The 18,972-nt window shown below is 39.1% G+C and overlaps 1 protein-coding gene across 2 annotated transcripts in view; it reads right to left on the reverse strand.

The window, feature by feature from the left end:
* The window catches only part of CCER1 (coiled-coil glutamate rich protein 1), a 42,606-nt gene extending 28,653 nt beyond the window's left edge, over positions 1 to 13,953 (reverse strand). Inside the window, exons 1-2 of one of the 2 annotated variants that reach the window (XR_008300389.1) lie at positions 13,472 to 13,953; positions 11,097 to 11,238 (exon numbers count right to left, since the gene is read on the reverse strand). Coding sequence is in view for 1 of the 2 variants with exons in the window: in XM_027071114.2 (XP_026926915.2) it covers positions 11,878 to 13,101 (1,224 nt within the window). In the remaining variant the exon portion in view is untranslated. Of the gene's footprint in view, positions 1 to 11,096; positions 11,239 to 11,621; positions 13,342 to 13,471 lie in introns of those variants that run through there. The other variant, XM_027071114.2, reaches the window with a different exon arrangement.
* Positions 13,954 to 18,972: the final 5,019 nt, after the last annotated feature.

Raw genomic sequence — 18,972 nt, forward strand, 5'->3', positions numbered from 1 at the left:
CAAATCGTATTTTTTCGTCTTGTGGAGATTAAAATAGTAGCTAGAGTAAGGTGTAAATACTGGGTGCTGATACAGCTCAATTCTCTAATTAGGTGGGTGTGCTGGCGTGGCTTCTTTGAAAATATCGCCACCTAGAGGAAATTATGAGTCAAAGCAATATCTGCAATGCACCACGGAGACTGCATAAGAGAAGTATGACATCTGTAAGAAGAAAAACAGGTATTTCAGTGAATGAGGTGGGCCACTTAGGAAACGTATTAGGTCGCGGGTCTACTAGTGTATTTTTGCATAATTTAATTAATTTATATATCTATTTGTATTCCTAAGTAACATTAAAACTGCATATAGCTTTTATTTATGCATTAGGGATTGACTTCTAATTTTTTTGTCCATATCTGGAAATATTTTTAGAAAATAGATATCCTGATATTTGACTACAGGGGTAAAATTTACATTTTGGGAAAATTCTTCAATTTAAAAATAATCAGTAATTTACTTAACATCCTGAAAATGTTTAAGAGGCTAACATACTAAGGATTTTCTATCTCAAGTCTTAGAAATTAGCAAACAAAATTCCTTAAAGTCATTTGTTTCTGAGCATTTATGACTAGGTTCCAAATCATAGCAAGCAGGGTAGGAGGTAATTTAGTTGGTTGATTCGAATAAAAATGGGATAATTTTCTTTGCTTCAATTTCTGATGTTTTTCAATCATGGCAATTTCTGAAAGCATATTTAACATGAAATATGATCTATGCAGTAATCTTAATATGCTATGTAACAAATATGGGACCTTGAAAGCAACAGATCTTTAAGGTAGGTTTAAATGGATGATTTAGCAGCTATGAGAGACTTATATCCTGTTTAAAAAAAAAAAAGAAAGAAAGAAGCTGCCAACTTCAAAAGTTAACTCTCTTAAAAAGTCCCTAAAGATGATTTTACTTTAAATTGTCTTCTGAAGATAACAATTTTTGGCTAATTGGATTCCTCTGGATTATCAATTTTCAATGTGTCAAGAATTATGGAGTAGGTAAGAATATAAATAAGGAAAAAACAACTTCATAGACTATTTGAAGAAGTTTTATTGTCCTGTGTTTACCCTTGTTAGATCTGTTGCCTATTAACTCATCAATCTTCCCCAATAAATGCTAAGCCCCCTGGAGGCAGAGACTATTTTTTATATGCAGTCATTCCTAGAGTGCCATTTGGTCAGTGTCTGTTCTGATTAATTGATATCCATAGTACAAGTGGTTAAATATTTTGAATATAACCCTTAGCTGTATCTATAGCACTTAGAGTAGTCCCTGACATTTGGGAAGAACACAAAACACAATGGGTGAGTGAATGAATGAATGGCATCCCAAATTGGACCTACCGTCTGTTTTAAGTGTATGTTTATTGAATGTATCTCTCCTCCCCACCACACACAAAACCCTTAAGTAATCTGTAGAAGGTCTGATTAATACTTGTAAGGCAAAGACAAACATAAATCATTCCTATCCTTTTTTAGATTATCACTAGCCTAAGCATAATGGCATACCAAAGGGAACTATTTTGTCATATGAAATTATAAATGTGTATATATGTGTATATATGTATACATATACATAATATCTTATATAAATATTACAGTATACCTATTATAGTATGAATTTACATATAATATATATTTATATATTTGCATATAAATATAATTTTAGGAACGGGTAGTGTATTTGGTAATGGAATAGAAAAGATTCTTAGGTACATCAAGATGAATCATAAATTAATCTACCTGGATAAGTAAACTTGATGCTTGATCACTGCCTAGGGAAACTATTTAAATTACTGGGCAGCTTACATGTAACATACCTAATATATATTAAATTCGGTGAGCACTGATTGTCTTCTATTTGCAAAGTAGCTGTTATGAGTCTACACTTTAGTGTTCTATAGTTTTTGTAGAACAATGGTTAAGGAAGATGAACAACCTAAATGCTGAAAATTTCTGTGTTCTAAAACACACTTGACTTCAAGGATTTCAGTAAAATATGTGTGATTCTGTCTTGTGTATGTAGTCTAGACCAATCAGCTTTCTCCCTCCAGCCTCTATCAGCAATGCATCGCCACATTTTGGGAAAAATTTATTTTATTTTATGTTATGTTATGTTATGTTATGTTATGTTATGTTATGTTATTTTTCAGAGAGAGACAGAGGGCGAGTGGAAGAGGGGCAGAGAGAGAGGGAGACAGAATCTGAAGCAGGCTCCAGGCTCTGAGCTGTCAGTGCAGAGCCCAACGCAGGGCTTAAACTCACAGACTGTGAGATCATGCCTTGAGCCTAAATCAGATGCCCAACCGACTGAGCCACCCAGGTGCCCCAATGCATCACCACACTTAATCCCCTTCAAATCTTAATGCTGTTCTGCTTCTATGGACTCTCTTTTCCTCCAAGTCAACAGCTTTGCTACAAAGCAGGACAAACCAATCAATTGTTTGATCAATTGATTACTGGACAAACTAATCAATGCTAATATAGTCATTGGGCTTATTCATTGTCAACTCTCTCCTGATAAATGCAGAATCTAATAGATGATTTATAGATACATAAATAAATAAAAAATGTCTTAAAGGAGTGGTGAGGCTTAAGGTAGGAAGCTTAAGCTAGAAAAATCATAAACATACCATTGACCAGTGGAAACTATTTTGAAAAAAGAATTTTAACGTACACCAAAATTTAAACTCCCTGTCTCTTGTCATATTTATGACTGGGTCTTATGGTAACGAGTGACAGAGGAATTGCAACATCTTACAGAGCATTATTCCTAGCTAAATCCTTCTTTTCTTTCCTTTTTTTAAATGTTTGTTTATTTTTGAGAGACAGAGAGAAGAGCGTGAGCGAGATGGGGGCTGTGGTCAGAGAGAGGGAGACACAGAATCCAAGCAGACTCCAGGCTCTAAGCTGTCAGCACAGAGCCCGACACGGGGCTCGAATTCATGGACCATGAGATCATGACCTGAGCCGAAGTCAGACACCCTACCGACTGAGCCACCCAGGCGCCCCAAGTCCGTATTTTCTATTAATTTCATCCACATTTCCTGTTTAAATTCTTGCCTCCTCTCATTCCTGATGCTTTCCTTATGGTGATACTTAGCTCTTACATTTGGACACTTCATTATACCCAAAGCTTTCAACTGACCTCCTGATATTGGCTACTGCCTGTATTTTTTTACACCGTATTCTATATTTTTCCTTAACCGTGGCTGCCATGTGGCACCTCTTGGGCTCCTCCCCTGCCAGCAGCCAGCAATTTTCCATTTCCACCCACTTCCATTAGTGACAGCTGATTCCTAATTTAGAGAATGAAGAATTCTGCAATCAGAACGCGCTTTATACTTTCACCTTAAGAAGAAAGGGGAAAGGGGCCAGGAAACGGCTCTAATGATGTGAGGATTCTAGCACAATTTTGCACACTGTTTCTTTTCTCTCTTTAAAACCTTCTCCTCCCATAAATAATTTATCACAGAACCTCTGGACATCAACTACTGAGACTCAGCATTTTTCCAGGACGGTATTACAATATGCAGTATGACTGCAGAAGTTTGACTTTGAATATCCACTCTGAGTTATGTCCTTGACTAATCTGAGCTGAATTTAAAATTTCATCACACTCCCCTCCATTTCATGGAGTAGAGCAATGATACAAGGAAACAGACTGTGTGGCTTCCAACTTCAGTCACTTGTTAGCTTTGCAACCTTGAGTAAGTTGTTCAGTAGCTGTCAGCTTCAGCTTTCTCCCTGGGAAACTAAACCTATACTCAGGGCACAGGTCCTGGAACAGGGTAGGGACTCAGCCAATGTTAAGTTGAAACGTGGCAAAAAATAAGTATTTAAATTTCCAAACCTATTTAAATTGTAGAATGATAATGAACTTAAAATGTATTTTCAGGTGCACTTGAAGAGGAAGATCGTTCTGTGGGCATTATCTAGGTGGCTCATATTCATGATTCTGTGGCCTAGCAAGCCTGAGTCAAGAGCTTCCTTGTGATTAAAGGACTTTGTGTTCAGTCCCTTATACAGATCTGTTTTGTCCACAAGGATGTGCCTAGTGTATAACACAGAGCTCAGGGTGCGAGAGATGTTGTGCATCTGAAAGTGGTTTTAGTACACTCATCATGAATAAGTCACTGTGCTTCCCTATGAGAGCTACCTAATGATCACAGCTCATTTCATACATTTCGTTTCATTTTTTCAGAATAAATATTTTCAGAATATTAAAAACATTTATTGAGGGCTTTTTATATATAAGAGTCTGTATTGAAATAGAAAATCAGTTCTTTGCCCTGAGTGATTTTCTAGCCGGAGGAGAACCACAGAAAACTAGCTATAATTTTCAAAGGATAATGGAATTCTCAGTGAATTGAGTACCTGCTCTTTCCAGAGGTGCTCAGAGCAACTGATGCAAGTGTTACTAAGAAAGTTGTATACGTGGAAACTGCTTCTCAGGCTAAGGCAGAGCCAATCCTTAGCACTGACTTATGCTCCCAATAGAAATGGTTAAGCAGCTGGAAAGAGCTGGAAATGGGACAGTAATAAAAATATTAATTATCCTTTGGATGCCAGACAAACAAATAAGCAGGGTTGTCTCTTTCCCTAACAAGTTGTGCTCTAAGGAGTGGCTGTAATCATTAATAAATGAAATGACGCTCAAGTCCCAGGAAGTAATTGACGATCACAAGTCCTGCATTTAAAACTAGGCCAAAATAATGTACCACTGCATGTCAGAGAAGTGGAATTAAAATAAAAACTTAAATTTTAGAAAAAAAATATAAAAATGAAATAAATAAAACTAGGCCAATGGGCACATAGTTTTATTTTTCAGGATTAAAGTATTAAGCATTATTTACTTTAGCAACTGGGAGTTAAAATTTAAGCATCGAAAAATAAATTCCAAATTTGTTAATTGTCTTCTCTGCTGTTGGTTTTAAGTCAAAACAAATATACTGTCAAAAATACATTGCTTGTATTAATTAGGGGTGTAAATCTCAAAAGGAATTCAAAATAGATTTATTATAGTAATATCTTTAGAGAAACTTATTATCAGTATAAAATTAGAAGTATAAAAATAATAATCCATGGAAATCCAAGAATCTTGTGGGTCTGTTTTCCTTCTTTCTTTTACAGTTTGATAGTTTATGTTTATGGCTTAGTTTCATAGGTCAAAAAGATGCTATTGTTAAACACCAAGATAGTTGGCAACACGTTCAAATAAATGATACAGACATCTTAATCAAGTCCTTGGGCCAGCACCTTTAAAATGTTCATCTTCTATGTATTAATATAGTATGTGTACCAGAAAAATGCATCTGTAAATACAACAGGAACGCCATGATCATTAGTTCACATCTAAATGTTCAACCTTTGCCACTAGGTGGCACCTATATATTAATAGTGGTAGAGCATATGTCCCGCATCTGAAAGCAAAGTTGAGAGTATGTAAGAGAAAGGTAAGTTAGTTTAGCTTCGTTTTGTATTTAAATATTTGTGCTGGTATATACTTTGAGGTGATGGGTTTATTGCAGTAAATAATGTGGAATTCACAATTTTTTTTTCAGAAAAGGAAAACATTTTTTTTTTTTAAAGAATAAATAAAAGATGAACATTGACTTTGGAAAATCCACTGGGGGTGGGAAGATGTACATCCATCCACTTAGTCCTGACCTCAGCTTGTCATTTTATATTATCTCTCAGCTCAGTGGAATGTTACAATTGAAAGAAAGTTACAACAACAAAAAAATATCCAATTATATATACCAGCATTATAATTTTGCTTTTGGTAGTGCTATTAATAGTAAATGTCGTATAAAGTCTAATTTAATAGTGATTTTTGTCAGAACCGGTAAATTAAATTAACATCAGTAAAAGGTCTTGAATTACTAAAAGTGACGTGCTAAATTTTTAAGTCTCTTCACAGGAGAGAATACTCAAATATTTCATGATAATAGAAGTATCAACCATTATAAAAAAGTCCAAATGCCACATGAAAACTACAGAAGATGCTAATATTAATAGTTTCTCTTTAGGTGTAACATAAGACAGAACCTTCAATAATGTTATAGTGTTATGAATGATATCCAGTATCTTACTACACCTACAAAATTACCTACAATTTTTGTGAATATTTTTCTATCATGAAAACATTGATTTTAATTATAGATGAGAAGCAATACAGTCACTAAAACTAAATTTTCTCAGTGAGGTGGTTTTTTTCCCACCAAATATGTGTATATTGACACGCACATATATAAAATTATTAACCAACAGTGATCGTCATCATATGACTTACATAAGCTGTTAAACTAGTAGTAAAAATTATAACAGAGTCAGGAATATTAGTATCTCTTCCTTAGGTGCCATTATCATCAACCCCACATCGAAGACAATATAATCTTTTGTACTCTCCTTGGAACTCAGGTCAAGGTTATTAAAGGAAATTTTGATCCTACCCAAGGTGTCTTAAATAAGACAATAGGGAGATATGTTCCAATAATACAGTGGGCCTATAACTTTAAACTCCAAACAGAGGACTTGAGTCCTGAAACATTTTACTTCTTTGCATTTCAGGCCCTTCATCTGTATAAGGAAAATAAAGCATTAGTTCACAGCGTGGCTCTGTATTTCAATGCGATAATACATCTTAAGCATCTTGCATATGCTGGGGCACCTGGGTGGCTTAGTTGGTTAAGTGTCCGACTTCGGCTCAGGTCATGATCTCACTGTTTGTGAGTTCGGGCCTTTCATCAAGCTCTGTGCTGACAGTTCAGAGCCTGGAGCCTGTTTCAGATTCTGTGTCTCCCTCTCTCTCTCTTTTGCCCTCCCCTGTCTCTGTCTCTCAAAAATAAATACACATTAAAAAATAAAAAAAAAAAATCTTGCATATGCTTACGTGTTTTTTGAAGTATTAAGATCTCTGTTCTGAATAGTGTATGTTTTCCACATAGGTGGCTTGTAGCAGGTATTTAATATTTATTGGAGTTTTCACTGTCTTAGGTGTAGCTAGCATAAGACAGAACCTTCTTCTTTAAGCATTACTATGCATGTGTTTTGATTTTGAAAAGATACATTGCCTCTCTGAAAAAAGAATGATCCTGACTGGGGTGGGTAGTTCTTAGCACTAGCCATTAGGGTATTAATGTCAGCCATAAGAAGGAAAGAAACATCACTGACCTGGTGTTAGGGAGAGATGATAAAGAACAGAAACTTCTAGCTATATAGATTTAATTGATTTTCGTAGTCCTGCACAACAGTAAGTACAGCTCAAAGTATGTATCTGATTACAATTATCCATGGGGAAACAAGGTAGTTAGTGAATCATTTTGTTACTTACCTTGTGGGGTTTTACATTTACAGTTGCTCTGATTACTAACAAGTGACTTTTAGACACCCCAGGATATGTCGATGGTCTCATCTGTGCATTTATTAAATACTTAGTATTATAACTAGTAGATATTGGATATCACTGTTCTGAGTGTTTGGTATGTATTGACCCATTTAACCTTCATAATCTCATTTAATCTCGGGAGGCAGATACTACAGATGAGGAGAATGAGAAGCCAAAATTTCAGTAACATGCCTGAGGTCACACAAGTAGTAAATAATAGAAGTTGTGAAGCTACAAAGTGCAGCCTTGATCACTAAATTCCCTTGAGGGCTCTCCAATGGCACAAACCCCTCAACCACAAAGCTTCTAGGCCTTCACTGTGCAGGCATATCGTTTAAAGATCGTGCTACAAAGCAGATTCTAACTCAAAACGTTTGGGTGGAGGCTGGGCATCGATAGTTCTAGCAAGACCGCAGGTAGACCCAATGCTGTGTGGTCCATGGACTACACTTTCAATAGCAAGGCACCAAAGCACTACATTTGCACACTATTTTACCAGGAGCCAAAACCGAATTTCAAGGGCAGATTCGTTCATTCTTAGTTTAGTGATAACAACTAAAATATCTAGATATCTCAGTCCAACAGAACTGCAATGAGATGACACTTCATGAGCCTAGTTAATGAACGTAAACTGATCTCATGTTCAGAAATTGACATGATTTTTATGATTAGATGTAGTTTAGCATCTAATTAATGGTGATGCAGTCTACACTGTACTTCTTAAATACTGGGTTATTTGATCTCCACAGTAGACTTGAGCAGTAATGGAGTATGACAAGTACTTTTGAGGAAACAGACCCAAGGAAAGTGGCTACTTAGGCACTCTTAGGCAGCAGTGACCACACACAGAGGCCCAAACTTTTCTCTTCCCTCAACTGACCTTCATGTCTGGCCATGTTCCATTAACTGATTAAATGTAAATAGATGGAAATACAGAGTCAATGGATACAGAACAACAATAGTACCTGAAACAGGTAAGAGGCAGCCACATTCTGATTTTGCTTTAAATACACAGATAACCAAGGCCAAAGGAATTTGGAAGCATGAATATTGAGTAATTTTCTATTGTTATTCCATTAATATAAATGTAGCTAAATATGAACAACATAGCTGCATATATAATTTTATTATGCTGTTAAAATCAAAATTAAAGCTGTTTTCTTAGTCCTATTCACTCCCTCACCCCGAGACCACCTATGAGATGATATTTGTATTATTTCCTTCCCAGACTCTGTAGGTTTGGTGTAGCCTTCAGGAAACTGGTTATTTCACCTTTTGTGTTAATTGTAATGGAACTAAATCTGTTGGAATTACTGTTTTCATAAGCAGATGTTAAAAATTTTATGAAACCATACTCAGAATTCAGAGTTGATCTCTAAATGTCAAACGTATTTACCATCCTTAGAAGACTAATATTTTCACAGAAAAAAAATCCCTTTGAGTTACTCTCGAGATGAAGTAATGAAGATAAATCAAGAAATGCTGTCAGTCACTAGGAAAGGAAAATACCGGAATCTCTATATTTAAAAACACTTGGCAAATAGACAGCAAAGATTCTTATCAAGCCTAGGCCTTCTAGACATATCTGCGATTTATAATGTTATCTTTCTTATCATTGGCAAGGGAAATAATACCTCCACTCTTGAGAGAATTGACTAAATGGCGCCTCTTTATCGCCGTGTTCACGCATCGAGTTTGAAACGACTTTAAGAATGATACATTTACTTTGGAAAATTGTATTTTCTTCGAGTGTACACTTAACTCTAAAACTAAAGACTAGATTTATTCTGAGTTCTTACTGATATTACTGAATCATCAAGTTGTACTGAACAAGCTGCGTAGAGGTTCTCCATGAGAATTGAGAACTACAGTGCTCCAAGCATGGTAAGCAACAACCCCTAGGATCCTGTCATTACATGGGAATGGATGGGGAGAAGTCTGAGAAATGTAATGGTGGGGTATACTGGGGGCGGGGGGTATCCCTCTTTCCCCCCAGCATGATTTAATTATTTCATATTAGCCTTTAGGATTAGAAAAGGGGCCATCACAACTTGGCTAATAAAACAAGAGTTCCCATAGAGAATCATCAGTTACTAATCATTTTCGTCATTAATTTTTGCTGGTGTCTATTTCAGAAGATATGGGTTGCACAGAAATTAATAGATAACATAGCTTCTGCCTACCTCTGTCACTCTTCATTGGCTGCTCCTTCGGGACATTCTGGTATTTCTGTCCTCAGTCCCTTAAAGGCACCAAGCTCCTCCCAGTTCTCTGCCTTTACACTCATGGTTCCCTCTGCCCACAGTAAACATCCCCTTGGAAACCCCTGTGATACATACTTTGCTAGTGATGCATTTCCTTGGCATTGCTTGCAGAGTGACTAATTTGTCTAACTCCTCATTTAATGTGTCTTTTCTCCTAAACCATAAGCAACACGAGAGTACTGATTTTGTTTATTCACCATTGTATCCTTATCAGGATTTACATTGCTTGGCCCCTAGGAGTGTTTTGAACAAAAGTTTGCGAAGTGGAGGAAATTCTTGAGGTTTACATCCTTTACAATGACTAACGAAGAATGCCGTGCGCCTGTGGAGCCAATTATGTGTTAAATTTTTTAACGTAAAAGTAGAATCTTTTGTAATAATAAACTGATAATTGTCCAGATGTGATAATGAAGAAATGAAATCCTAAATCCTTAATGAGAACATATTTATGACCCAGTGAATATTGTAATGTCTTGGACAAAGTATTCTATGAGCTTTGATTTGCAAGAATTTGTGGGTCAGTATCAGGAGCAGAACTCTTGATTTCCCTCTACAAATACATATTAGAATAGTGACAGTAATATGGCTGGCTGGCTATTTTTAAATTCCTTTATAGGTCACTCAGAAGCTGTATCTTGTGGAAAGTAATGATTTTTTAGAGTATTATTAAATGTTTGGTTATTCATTGCTACAGTTTGGAGTGTTGTCATTTTAAGATTCCTATAGTGTGTCGTTTCTTCTGTTCCTCCTGTTGACAGCTGAAGTATTGCTGAATAGATTTCTGACATTAAATAATAAGTGAAAAGCCGAGGACTATCATTTAACACTTCAATTATTTTATTTTTCAAGAGCTTAAGCTTGTCACCCCCAAAGTTATGTATGCTGGGATATGAGTAAAATTCAACATCCATGTAAGATACCACCATACAGTCTTCTCTTCATCAAATAAATACTAAATTGTGGTTCAAACTGGAGGTATAGTTTGTCAAAAAAAATGTCATTTTTGAGAAAGGTTCAAATTCTTCATCTAGGGATATTCTGGAATATGCCATCGGTGGAAACTTTTATTAAGTTATTGGAATTAAGTGCCCAGAAGGAAATGTGTTACTACTTCCTAAAAATGTTTGAATAAAAGCTATTACTCTGAATAATGTATTCTCTCCAGGTAATTGCTTAGACCTTAAAAAACTAGCTCACATAGGCTTGCACTTACTCATCTTTGTTTTACTGTCCTTTGTAAGGAAGACAAACTGGGAAAGAAATAAAACATTCCACCCCCAATAGGCCAATAATCCTTTAAAAAAAATCCATTGTGCAAAAACTATTTTTTCTGGTTCCTGTGAACTTATGACAAGGAATATATCCAGGAACAAAGCTTCAAAACCTAAGCTATGTTCCATTGCTGGCCGTTACCTTGGATTTTAACTAGATGTACAAGTTGACTTCTGACCATGGGGAATCCTCTCCATGCATGGATTTATGGATTGTTGAGGCCATGGCAGATAACCAGTTCCACAGAAGCAACTCCATGTTCTTCTGAGGAAGATCCATAGTGCTGCAGAACAAGGAATATAAATGAGCGATGCCACAAGACACTGCAACTGGGGTCATCAAAATACAACCCTCAAAAACGAACTCTGAAGGTGGAGAATCTACAAGGAAAAATATTTTTTGAAACATAGGCATTTTTAAATGGTTTCAGTATTAAGAGCACTGATAGACGTTCACTAGCCATGGCATGTGCTTCTTAAACATGTAACAGCCAAAATATCTGTTGATTCCAAGTTTATTAAGTAGACAGCTGAATAAATTTGTTAAAAAAAAAAAAAACCTTTCAGCATTGCCAGAATTAAGAAAAAAGAAAGAAAGAAAGAAAGAAAGAAAGAAAGAAAGAAAGAGAAAGAAACCTCTAGTGTCTAGAGAGGAAAACACCAAAAGAAACTATTCAAACTGCAGTAATAAAATATTTGGCCTTTAATCATTTCCAATTAAATTATATTTGAAAGCTCCCCCTCCCCCACCCAGAGTCATACACAAACACACCAATTTTTAAATGTTTTATAATGGTCAAAGGAGGGCTTTACATAGATATGTTTATTAATGGAACCCACTTTTTAAATTAGGTTTTAATAAGTTGCTAATGCAGTTTAGCCTCAAATCAGTTCCATCTCATTCTCAATCCCTTTCCTGATGTCTAACAGTTAATGTCGTCTAACATGAAGAGAGCTTCCTGCGGCATTCTGGGAATTACCTGCGTAGGGCTTAAGTAAGTACAGTTTATAAAGTTTTCTCTCTCTTCCTCAGCGCCCACTAGGAACGATAAAGGCATTTCCAGAGGTAAGTGATTCTGTTCCTCCCTCTGCTCCTCCCCTTCCACCCCCTCCTCCTCCTCTTCTATTTCCTCGTCTTCTTCCTCTTCCGCCTCTTCCTCCTCCTCTTCCTCCTCCTCCTCTTCCTCTTCCTCCTCCCCCTCATCCACACAGTCCGCCTCTTGGACCTCCTCTTCATCTTCGGCCTCTGCCTCCTCCTCCACCTCCTCCTCCTCCTCGCTCTCCTCTTCCTTCCCATCACACTCCTCCTCATCATACTCCTCCTCATTTTTCTCCTCGTCCTCCTCCCCAGGCTGTGCTGTCGGAGACTGGTCCGGAGGGAAGACCAGAGGCGGGTTCTGCGCAAAGCTGTACAAAGTTTCCCGCAGCTCCGCGGCTTCTTCGCCGCCGCTGGGGGGCGCGTCGTTCCAGGAGGGGCCCTCGGGGGAGGCCGGGCCGCGCGCCTGGGCCTGCTGTGCCTGCAGTGCCTCCTGCTGGCGCTCCAGCTTCTCCTGCTGCCGCATGTCCTCGTAGATCTGGTTCATGATGAACTGGGTGGTGTTGCGCGGCGCCCGCATGCCGGGTGCCCGCCACCCGTACAGGTTGACCGGCCGGAGCAGCGTGCTCAGATCCACGGGCGGGCTCCTGGGGAAGGAGCGGCGAGGGTGGCGGCGCAGGCCGCGGCCCCTGCGGCCCCAGCGCTTCTTCCTGCCCGGGGGCCTGGCCCAGCGCGGGCTCCAGGGCCCGCGCCAGCAGGAGCAGCAGCAGAGGCAGAGCGGGTGCAGCCCGTACACCCGGATCACTTGCACTCGGCCTGGAGGCCTCCAGCATCCCTCTGGAGGTGGGCGCCAGGGCCCTCCCCAGCGCCCCCAGTTAGAGTACACCTCCCAGTGGGGCCGTCGGGGTGGTTGGAACCAGGGGCCCGGACCGTGCTGTTGCTTCCTGGGGGGCTCATACTCAGACTTGGGACCAGAGCGGTAGCGCCGCTTGTTTATTGGAGCGCCCCTGCGCCTTCGGTGCCAGGAAGACCAGGTGCCTAACGGGGCCGAGGATGCCCAGCCGCCGCCCAGGTTCAGAGGGTCCTCCCTTTTATGGAGAGTCTGGGTCATCGTTCAGGGAGCTCCGGGAGGTCTAAATGGAAGCGTCCGGGTAGCGGTCAAGTTTGGCCAGATCCGAAGAGCTGAAGAGCCTCGTTAGTCCGCTCAGAACCACGTGCCTGCTCCTGGGATCACGCCTTTCTCTCCAAGAGGACTCCTCTTCTCCCTCTTCTCCGCTTGCTTGATCGCTCTTCCTTCGTAATCTCTTCGCACCCGAGTTGTCTTGCCCAGGTGGGTTGGGCGGGACTGGGGCTGGGTAAGGATGGTGGGGGAGGAAGGTGTTGGTGGGCGACGCACAGCGAGACCCGCTCCCGGGTCCCACACACACCCGCCTCGGCAGAGGCGCGGGCTGGGAACCGGGGAGGCAAGGGTTGCGCGTTACCTTGCAGCTCACTCCCAACCCAGGTGCTTCACCATCGCAGTCCTGGTGGGACTGAGGGGCCGAGGCCAGAGGCAGCCTTTAAATACCGGCCGGAGCCGCCGCGTGCCCACCGCGTCCTTGGTTGCCCAGGGTGATAGCCAATTGGGGCCGAGGTCGTTCCCCTTGTGGTGGAGGGGGATTCCGAGTGGAACGAGGTGCCCTGTGAAGGTTCGCAGAGGGCTTGTGACGCAGTTTTTGAAGGAGGGAAAGAGGCCCTAGGCAGGGGTTGTGCTCAACTCTGATAATATTTGATACCTTTGTACCCCCTGGACGTGCGAGCATATGGAAGCTGGACCGTTAGCTGAACCTCTTGGAAGGGGGGCAGGGGGGTGGGGGCTTGTACATTGGAAAACTTATAAAGGGAAAGTGCCTAGAGTCAGAAAACTGGGTCCCATTCCTTCCCTTATGGCCTGTGCACACTCTTCTAACTCTTGAGAGTTATAGTGCGTCATGTGGGAAAACACTACCACGAACATTTATTGCGTGTGCCTGCAGCAAGCGTGGGCTCACGGCACGTAGCCCTCACACCTCCCCTGTGAGGTAGGCATTGTTATCACACCTCACAGAGTAGGAAATTGAGAGGTTATTTTACCAAGGGGATTAAGCGCTTCGGGGCTGGTATTGAAACCTAGGTCTGTCTGGCCACAGAACCCACATGCTTAACCACGTGACTCTCCTCAACTGCCACCCTCCTTAAATAGGACTCTTGTGAGGAGTACATGAAATCCTATAGGAAAGCACTGTGCTAATTGTATCATAGCACGCGAATGTCCACTGATTAAATAAATAGTACCAGGATGTATATTCGTGAGAACACAAATATGCCAGTTATGTCTTTTCATATGTCCCTCTATCTGTACCAGAAAACCCATTCATTGGGAGCGTTTATAACATTACATTGAAAATACGGGCTTTGATTTAAATTATCATGAATATACGCTGAGTGATGCTATAAGGGTGGATGTGTGTCATTATGCATTCGTCCAAATCCATAGAATGGGCAATATCAAGACTGAACCCTAATGTGAACTATGGACTTTGGGTGATGATGATGTGTCACTGTAGGTTGATCGGTTGAAAGGAAAGTACCATTCTGGTGAAGGATGTTGGTAACCAGGGAGGCTCTGCATGAGTGGGGAGGGGGGTATATGGGAAATCTCTGTATATGGGAGATCTTACACTCAATTCGAATGTGAACCTAAGCTGCTAAAAAACTTGAAATCTATTAAAAAATGTGCTTGAATTTCAATTTACCGATTATTAGTCTCTGTAAACCTCAGATTCCTTACCCATACCCAGAAAACAGTTATAGTACCTATTCCATAGGGTTGTGTTAATGATTACATAGGGCACTTCATTAAAACAGCTAGTGCAGGTACCCCATGAGCACTCAGTAGCTGTTAACTATCATTGTTGTCATACTAACTACTTGAGGATAAAGAAGTTGATTCAGTGTATGTAAAGATTAGTAACCCTGTGGGTAATGCCCAAATAGGTTTCCTTGCCCTGTGACTTTTTCTCGTTCCACTTTTCAGAAACATCAAGGAAATGCCCCGAGGCCTGATCCTAGAGAAAAACCATCTCAGGGTATATCCCTTTATTGCTTTCCTATGGTGAGTAGAATTGCGGAAAATGGAACATTGCCCATTGGGAACCTGAGTCTATACAAGCCCCCAGTAAATGGCAAAGAAGTAAAAGGTGGAAGTGCCATGAAGCCTGCAGAGGTCATGCAGGCTTTCCTGGTTGAAAACGGAGAACAGTGTGGGGATTCTTGGATCAGGATTTCAGCCATTGCCGTGGGACCTGCAGGCTCCACAGGCTTCATTCAATTTTGGTTGCTCTGTGGTTTGCTGAGACTAGCCTGCTTGACTCAAAGTGCAGAATGCTGACGCATTTAGCCTCCAGTGTCCCTTTCTGGATGTAGACCCAGACATTTGGCAGTTACTGTCCCTTTACTCTGCTTAATTCAAATTGGAATGGTGACACCCCAGATTTATTTTTTCTGAGGACCTATGTGGTATATGATATTGGGTTTTAATTGGGAACTTTAGAAACTGGCCGTGGTGCCATAGTGGAATTCTCACCAATGTCTTGTTTCAAAAAAGGTTAACTCAGATAATTAAGGACATTGTTTTTTGTACAGTTGTTCCACGGTGACGTATACATTTCATATTAATTCTCCTTATTAAAGAACATTAATGTGGTATTGTTCTTGCCCCATCCTTCCTCTTCTTAAGAGAAACAGAAAATTATGATTTATGAGTTTTAGTTTTATCAAAAGATTGGCATTGTAATTCTGGCTGTTCATGTAGTGGTAAATCACCCAAGAAAATTACTGCCCGAGTATGGTAAACACAGCTTTCAGAAATGCAATTAAGGAATTTTTTAAGACATCTTTTAATGGCCCATGTTCTTTAAATACTGTAATATGAGGTGTTCTAATTCATCATGAAAATATAACACACTTGCCGTGGCTTAGTATGTTGTATTATTTTTCTACTGCTGTGTAACAAATTCTCACAAACTCACTGAAACAATGTACACTTGTTACTTCAGAGTTTTCTGGTGTTAGTTGGGTCCTCTGCTCAGGGTCTCACCAGGCTATGGCCAAGGCACTTGTCTGGCTTGGTTCTTATCTGGAGGCTCCATTTGGGAAAATATTATTGGCAGAATTTGTTGTGGGTATACAAATTAGGACCCTGCCTTTAGGACCCTCCAGCTGTCTGTTGGACAGACAGAATTTTTTCTGGAGGATGCCCTGAGGTTTGGAGGCCACCCACAAGTCCTAGGGGTCAACAGCCATTCCTAGAGACCGTTCTCACTTCTTTGCCATGGGAAGGCCTAGGCTCAGTATGGCTACTCACTCCAATCAAGTCAGCAAGGCAGATCTCCCTGGTGCTTCCTAGCACAATGAATACACACACACATACATATGTATCATAGCATGGGCTTGACATTGACATTTGTGACATCCATCATCTTTGTTATACTCTATTGGTTAGAAGCAAGACCCCATGTCTTACTGGCATTCAAGAGGAAAAGGTTCCACAAAGACACGGATACCAAGAGGTGGGAAGTTAATTGGGGGATTACCTTAGAGTTTGTTCATGACATATACCAAGTAAATTTAGTAAAATATGTACTTCTTGGTAGCTAGTTATGATTTTATTTGGGAGACTTAATGACATTTTACATTTTGAAATTCCACTGAGTGCCACATGACAGCATAGGTTACACTAGGCTTTATGTACGCGAGACAGTATATTTTTAAGTTGAAAACACACTGCTATCTTAGTGTTGTTTTTTGTGCATTTGTGTGAATTGAAAAGGATGAATTCAAACACTTGATGGCAGTAGTAACTCATTCAAAATTTGGTCAGCGAAAGCCCTGGTATACAAAACAAGCTATGAGAATATAGGTACTTCATTTTTATATTTATCACGAACACTATATTTAAACTATTCCAGTTTGCCAATATGAGTTACTAGATTTTAGCATTTTTTCAATTGGCTTTTAGAAAGCAAACCTCAGTTAATTAAACGTATAAAAAATTCTCTAGCTAGAAGTTGGCTATACCTGATACGTTTGGTCAGATAAATAAAATCCAACAAATATTTTTTAGATCCGTCTTTGTAACCAATTAAGTTCTATGGTAAATGAAAAAAACAAATAAATGGAACATATTTTATGCACTCTCAAGAACTTGCTTTTTGCCACCCTGAAGGTATCCATGCACAGGAAGTTGAAACCACAAGGGGAGGTGCCATCTATTGGTCTTAGAGGCTAAATGCAAAGTATTAAGACCAGCTTTCAAAGTGGGTGATGGGCATTGAGGAGGGCACCTGTTGGGATGAGCACTGGGTGTCGTATGGAAACCAATTTGACAATACATTTCATATTAAAAAATAGTGAGATACAAATTACTCATTGCTTTCCCTTGATAATTTGAGAAGTTTGGGGTAGTTGGCATATTGTGAGGCCTATTGTGCATCAAAGAATAACATTGTGGTGCTTTTCTACTTATGACTCCTCGTGTCATTTAAGTAAATTATGAAGAGAAAGTTAACTTTGTAATGAGATAACTACAAAGACAGTTTCTGCAGATTTAAAGAGAAGTAAGGATGGGAATTTTGTACTGGTAATCGTACTATGTGTAGGTATTATTTGTTATCACACTTTGAAAATATTACTAATCTTTTATTCACTCAAGATTTTCAGGGAATTAACCTGACGTACTGTAGTCATGACATCTGAAAAACATGTGTAGTCAGTAATGATTAATTAGGAATTATTAGCATGAAAATGTTTGTTTATAAATAAGTTTAAAGTACGCTGTATTGTGGGGCAACAGAATGAAGTGCCCCCCCCCAAAAATGGCCTGTAATATTCGAGACAAATAAACCTGTGTAGCAATTGAATAAAGAAAAAAAAGTTTATTAAAAAACACAGCATTTAATCAGAGGCCAGTTTTAGAATTAAAGCTTTCAATGAAGAATGTGACGTGTTGGAACTGGCCACTGAAAAATAGGATGCATTTACAAGGAATGCTAAAATGTTATCATCATATTGCATATTCCATATGAAATAAGGAAACATATAATCCAGGCTAGATTCATTACTGCATATTTATTATCATTATTATCATTATCTTGCTTTGTTTTATATTAAAAGAATGAAGACATTTTTATAGGTCTCTAAAACCATTATGGGACTTTGGCAACTGTGAAATCCTTAGCTGAGAGCCTAGTTGGTTCATGTAGGATTTCTGACCTATATAAACTGTGAGATAGTAAGATGCTAATTTTGTGCCAATTTTTTTAAAGCAATAATAGAAAACGAATATAGAGTTGCAAAGTTAGAATTCTACTTTTAGTCTGATTCAGAATCATGTATTGGAGTGTGTCTAAAAAGTCCAAACAAAAGCTCAATTAATTTCTAAATATCACTGTTTTATAATGATGGCTTGATGGTTATTCTTTTCTAAGGTTTACAACTTGGGGTATACAAATTATGATTCACAGGCTGCATGATTAATTTTACCTCATATGTTTCAAGCAAATTAATATATATTTTTAATTATTACAGACATATTGGTATTTATACTTTTAAACTGAAACAAAGAAATGCTTATGCATCTACTGTGGAGAAACATAACAATTCTTTTCAATTGCTGAACTACAGAAGTTCTGGATTTAGCTATAATGTCTCTAAATAGTGGCATATGATGGATGGTATGAAATAATGAGAAAAATTTCAGAAAATATAGACAAAGAAATATATTTGCCTGAAAGAGATAGTTGAAAATAAAAATATATACTTTAAGTTTTTATTTATTTTTTATTTTAAAATTTTTAATGTTTATTTTTGAGAGAGAGAGAGAAAGAGCGTGAGTGGGAGAGGGGCACAGAGAGAGGGAGACACAGGCTCCAGGCTCCAGGTTTCAGTTTCTGGGCTGTAAGCA

The sequence above is a fragment of the Acinonyx jubatus genome, chromosome B4 (genome assembly GCF_027475565.1).
Source record: "Acinonyx jubatus isolate Ajub_Pintada_27869175 chromosome B4, VMU_Ajub_asm_v1.0, whole genome shotgun sequence".
NCBI lineage: Eukaryota > Metazoa > Chordata > Mammalia > Carnivora > Felidae > Acinonyx > Acinonyx jubatus.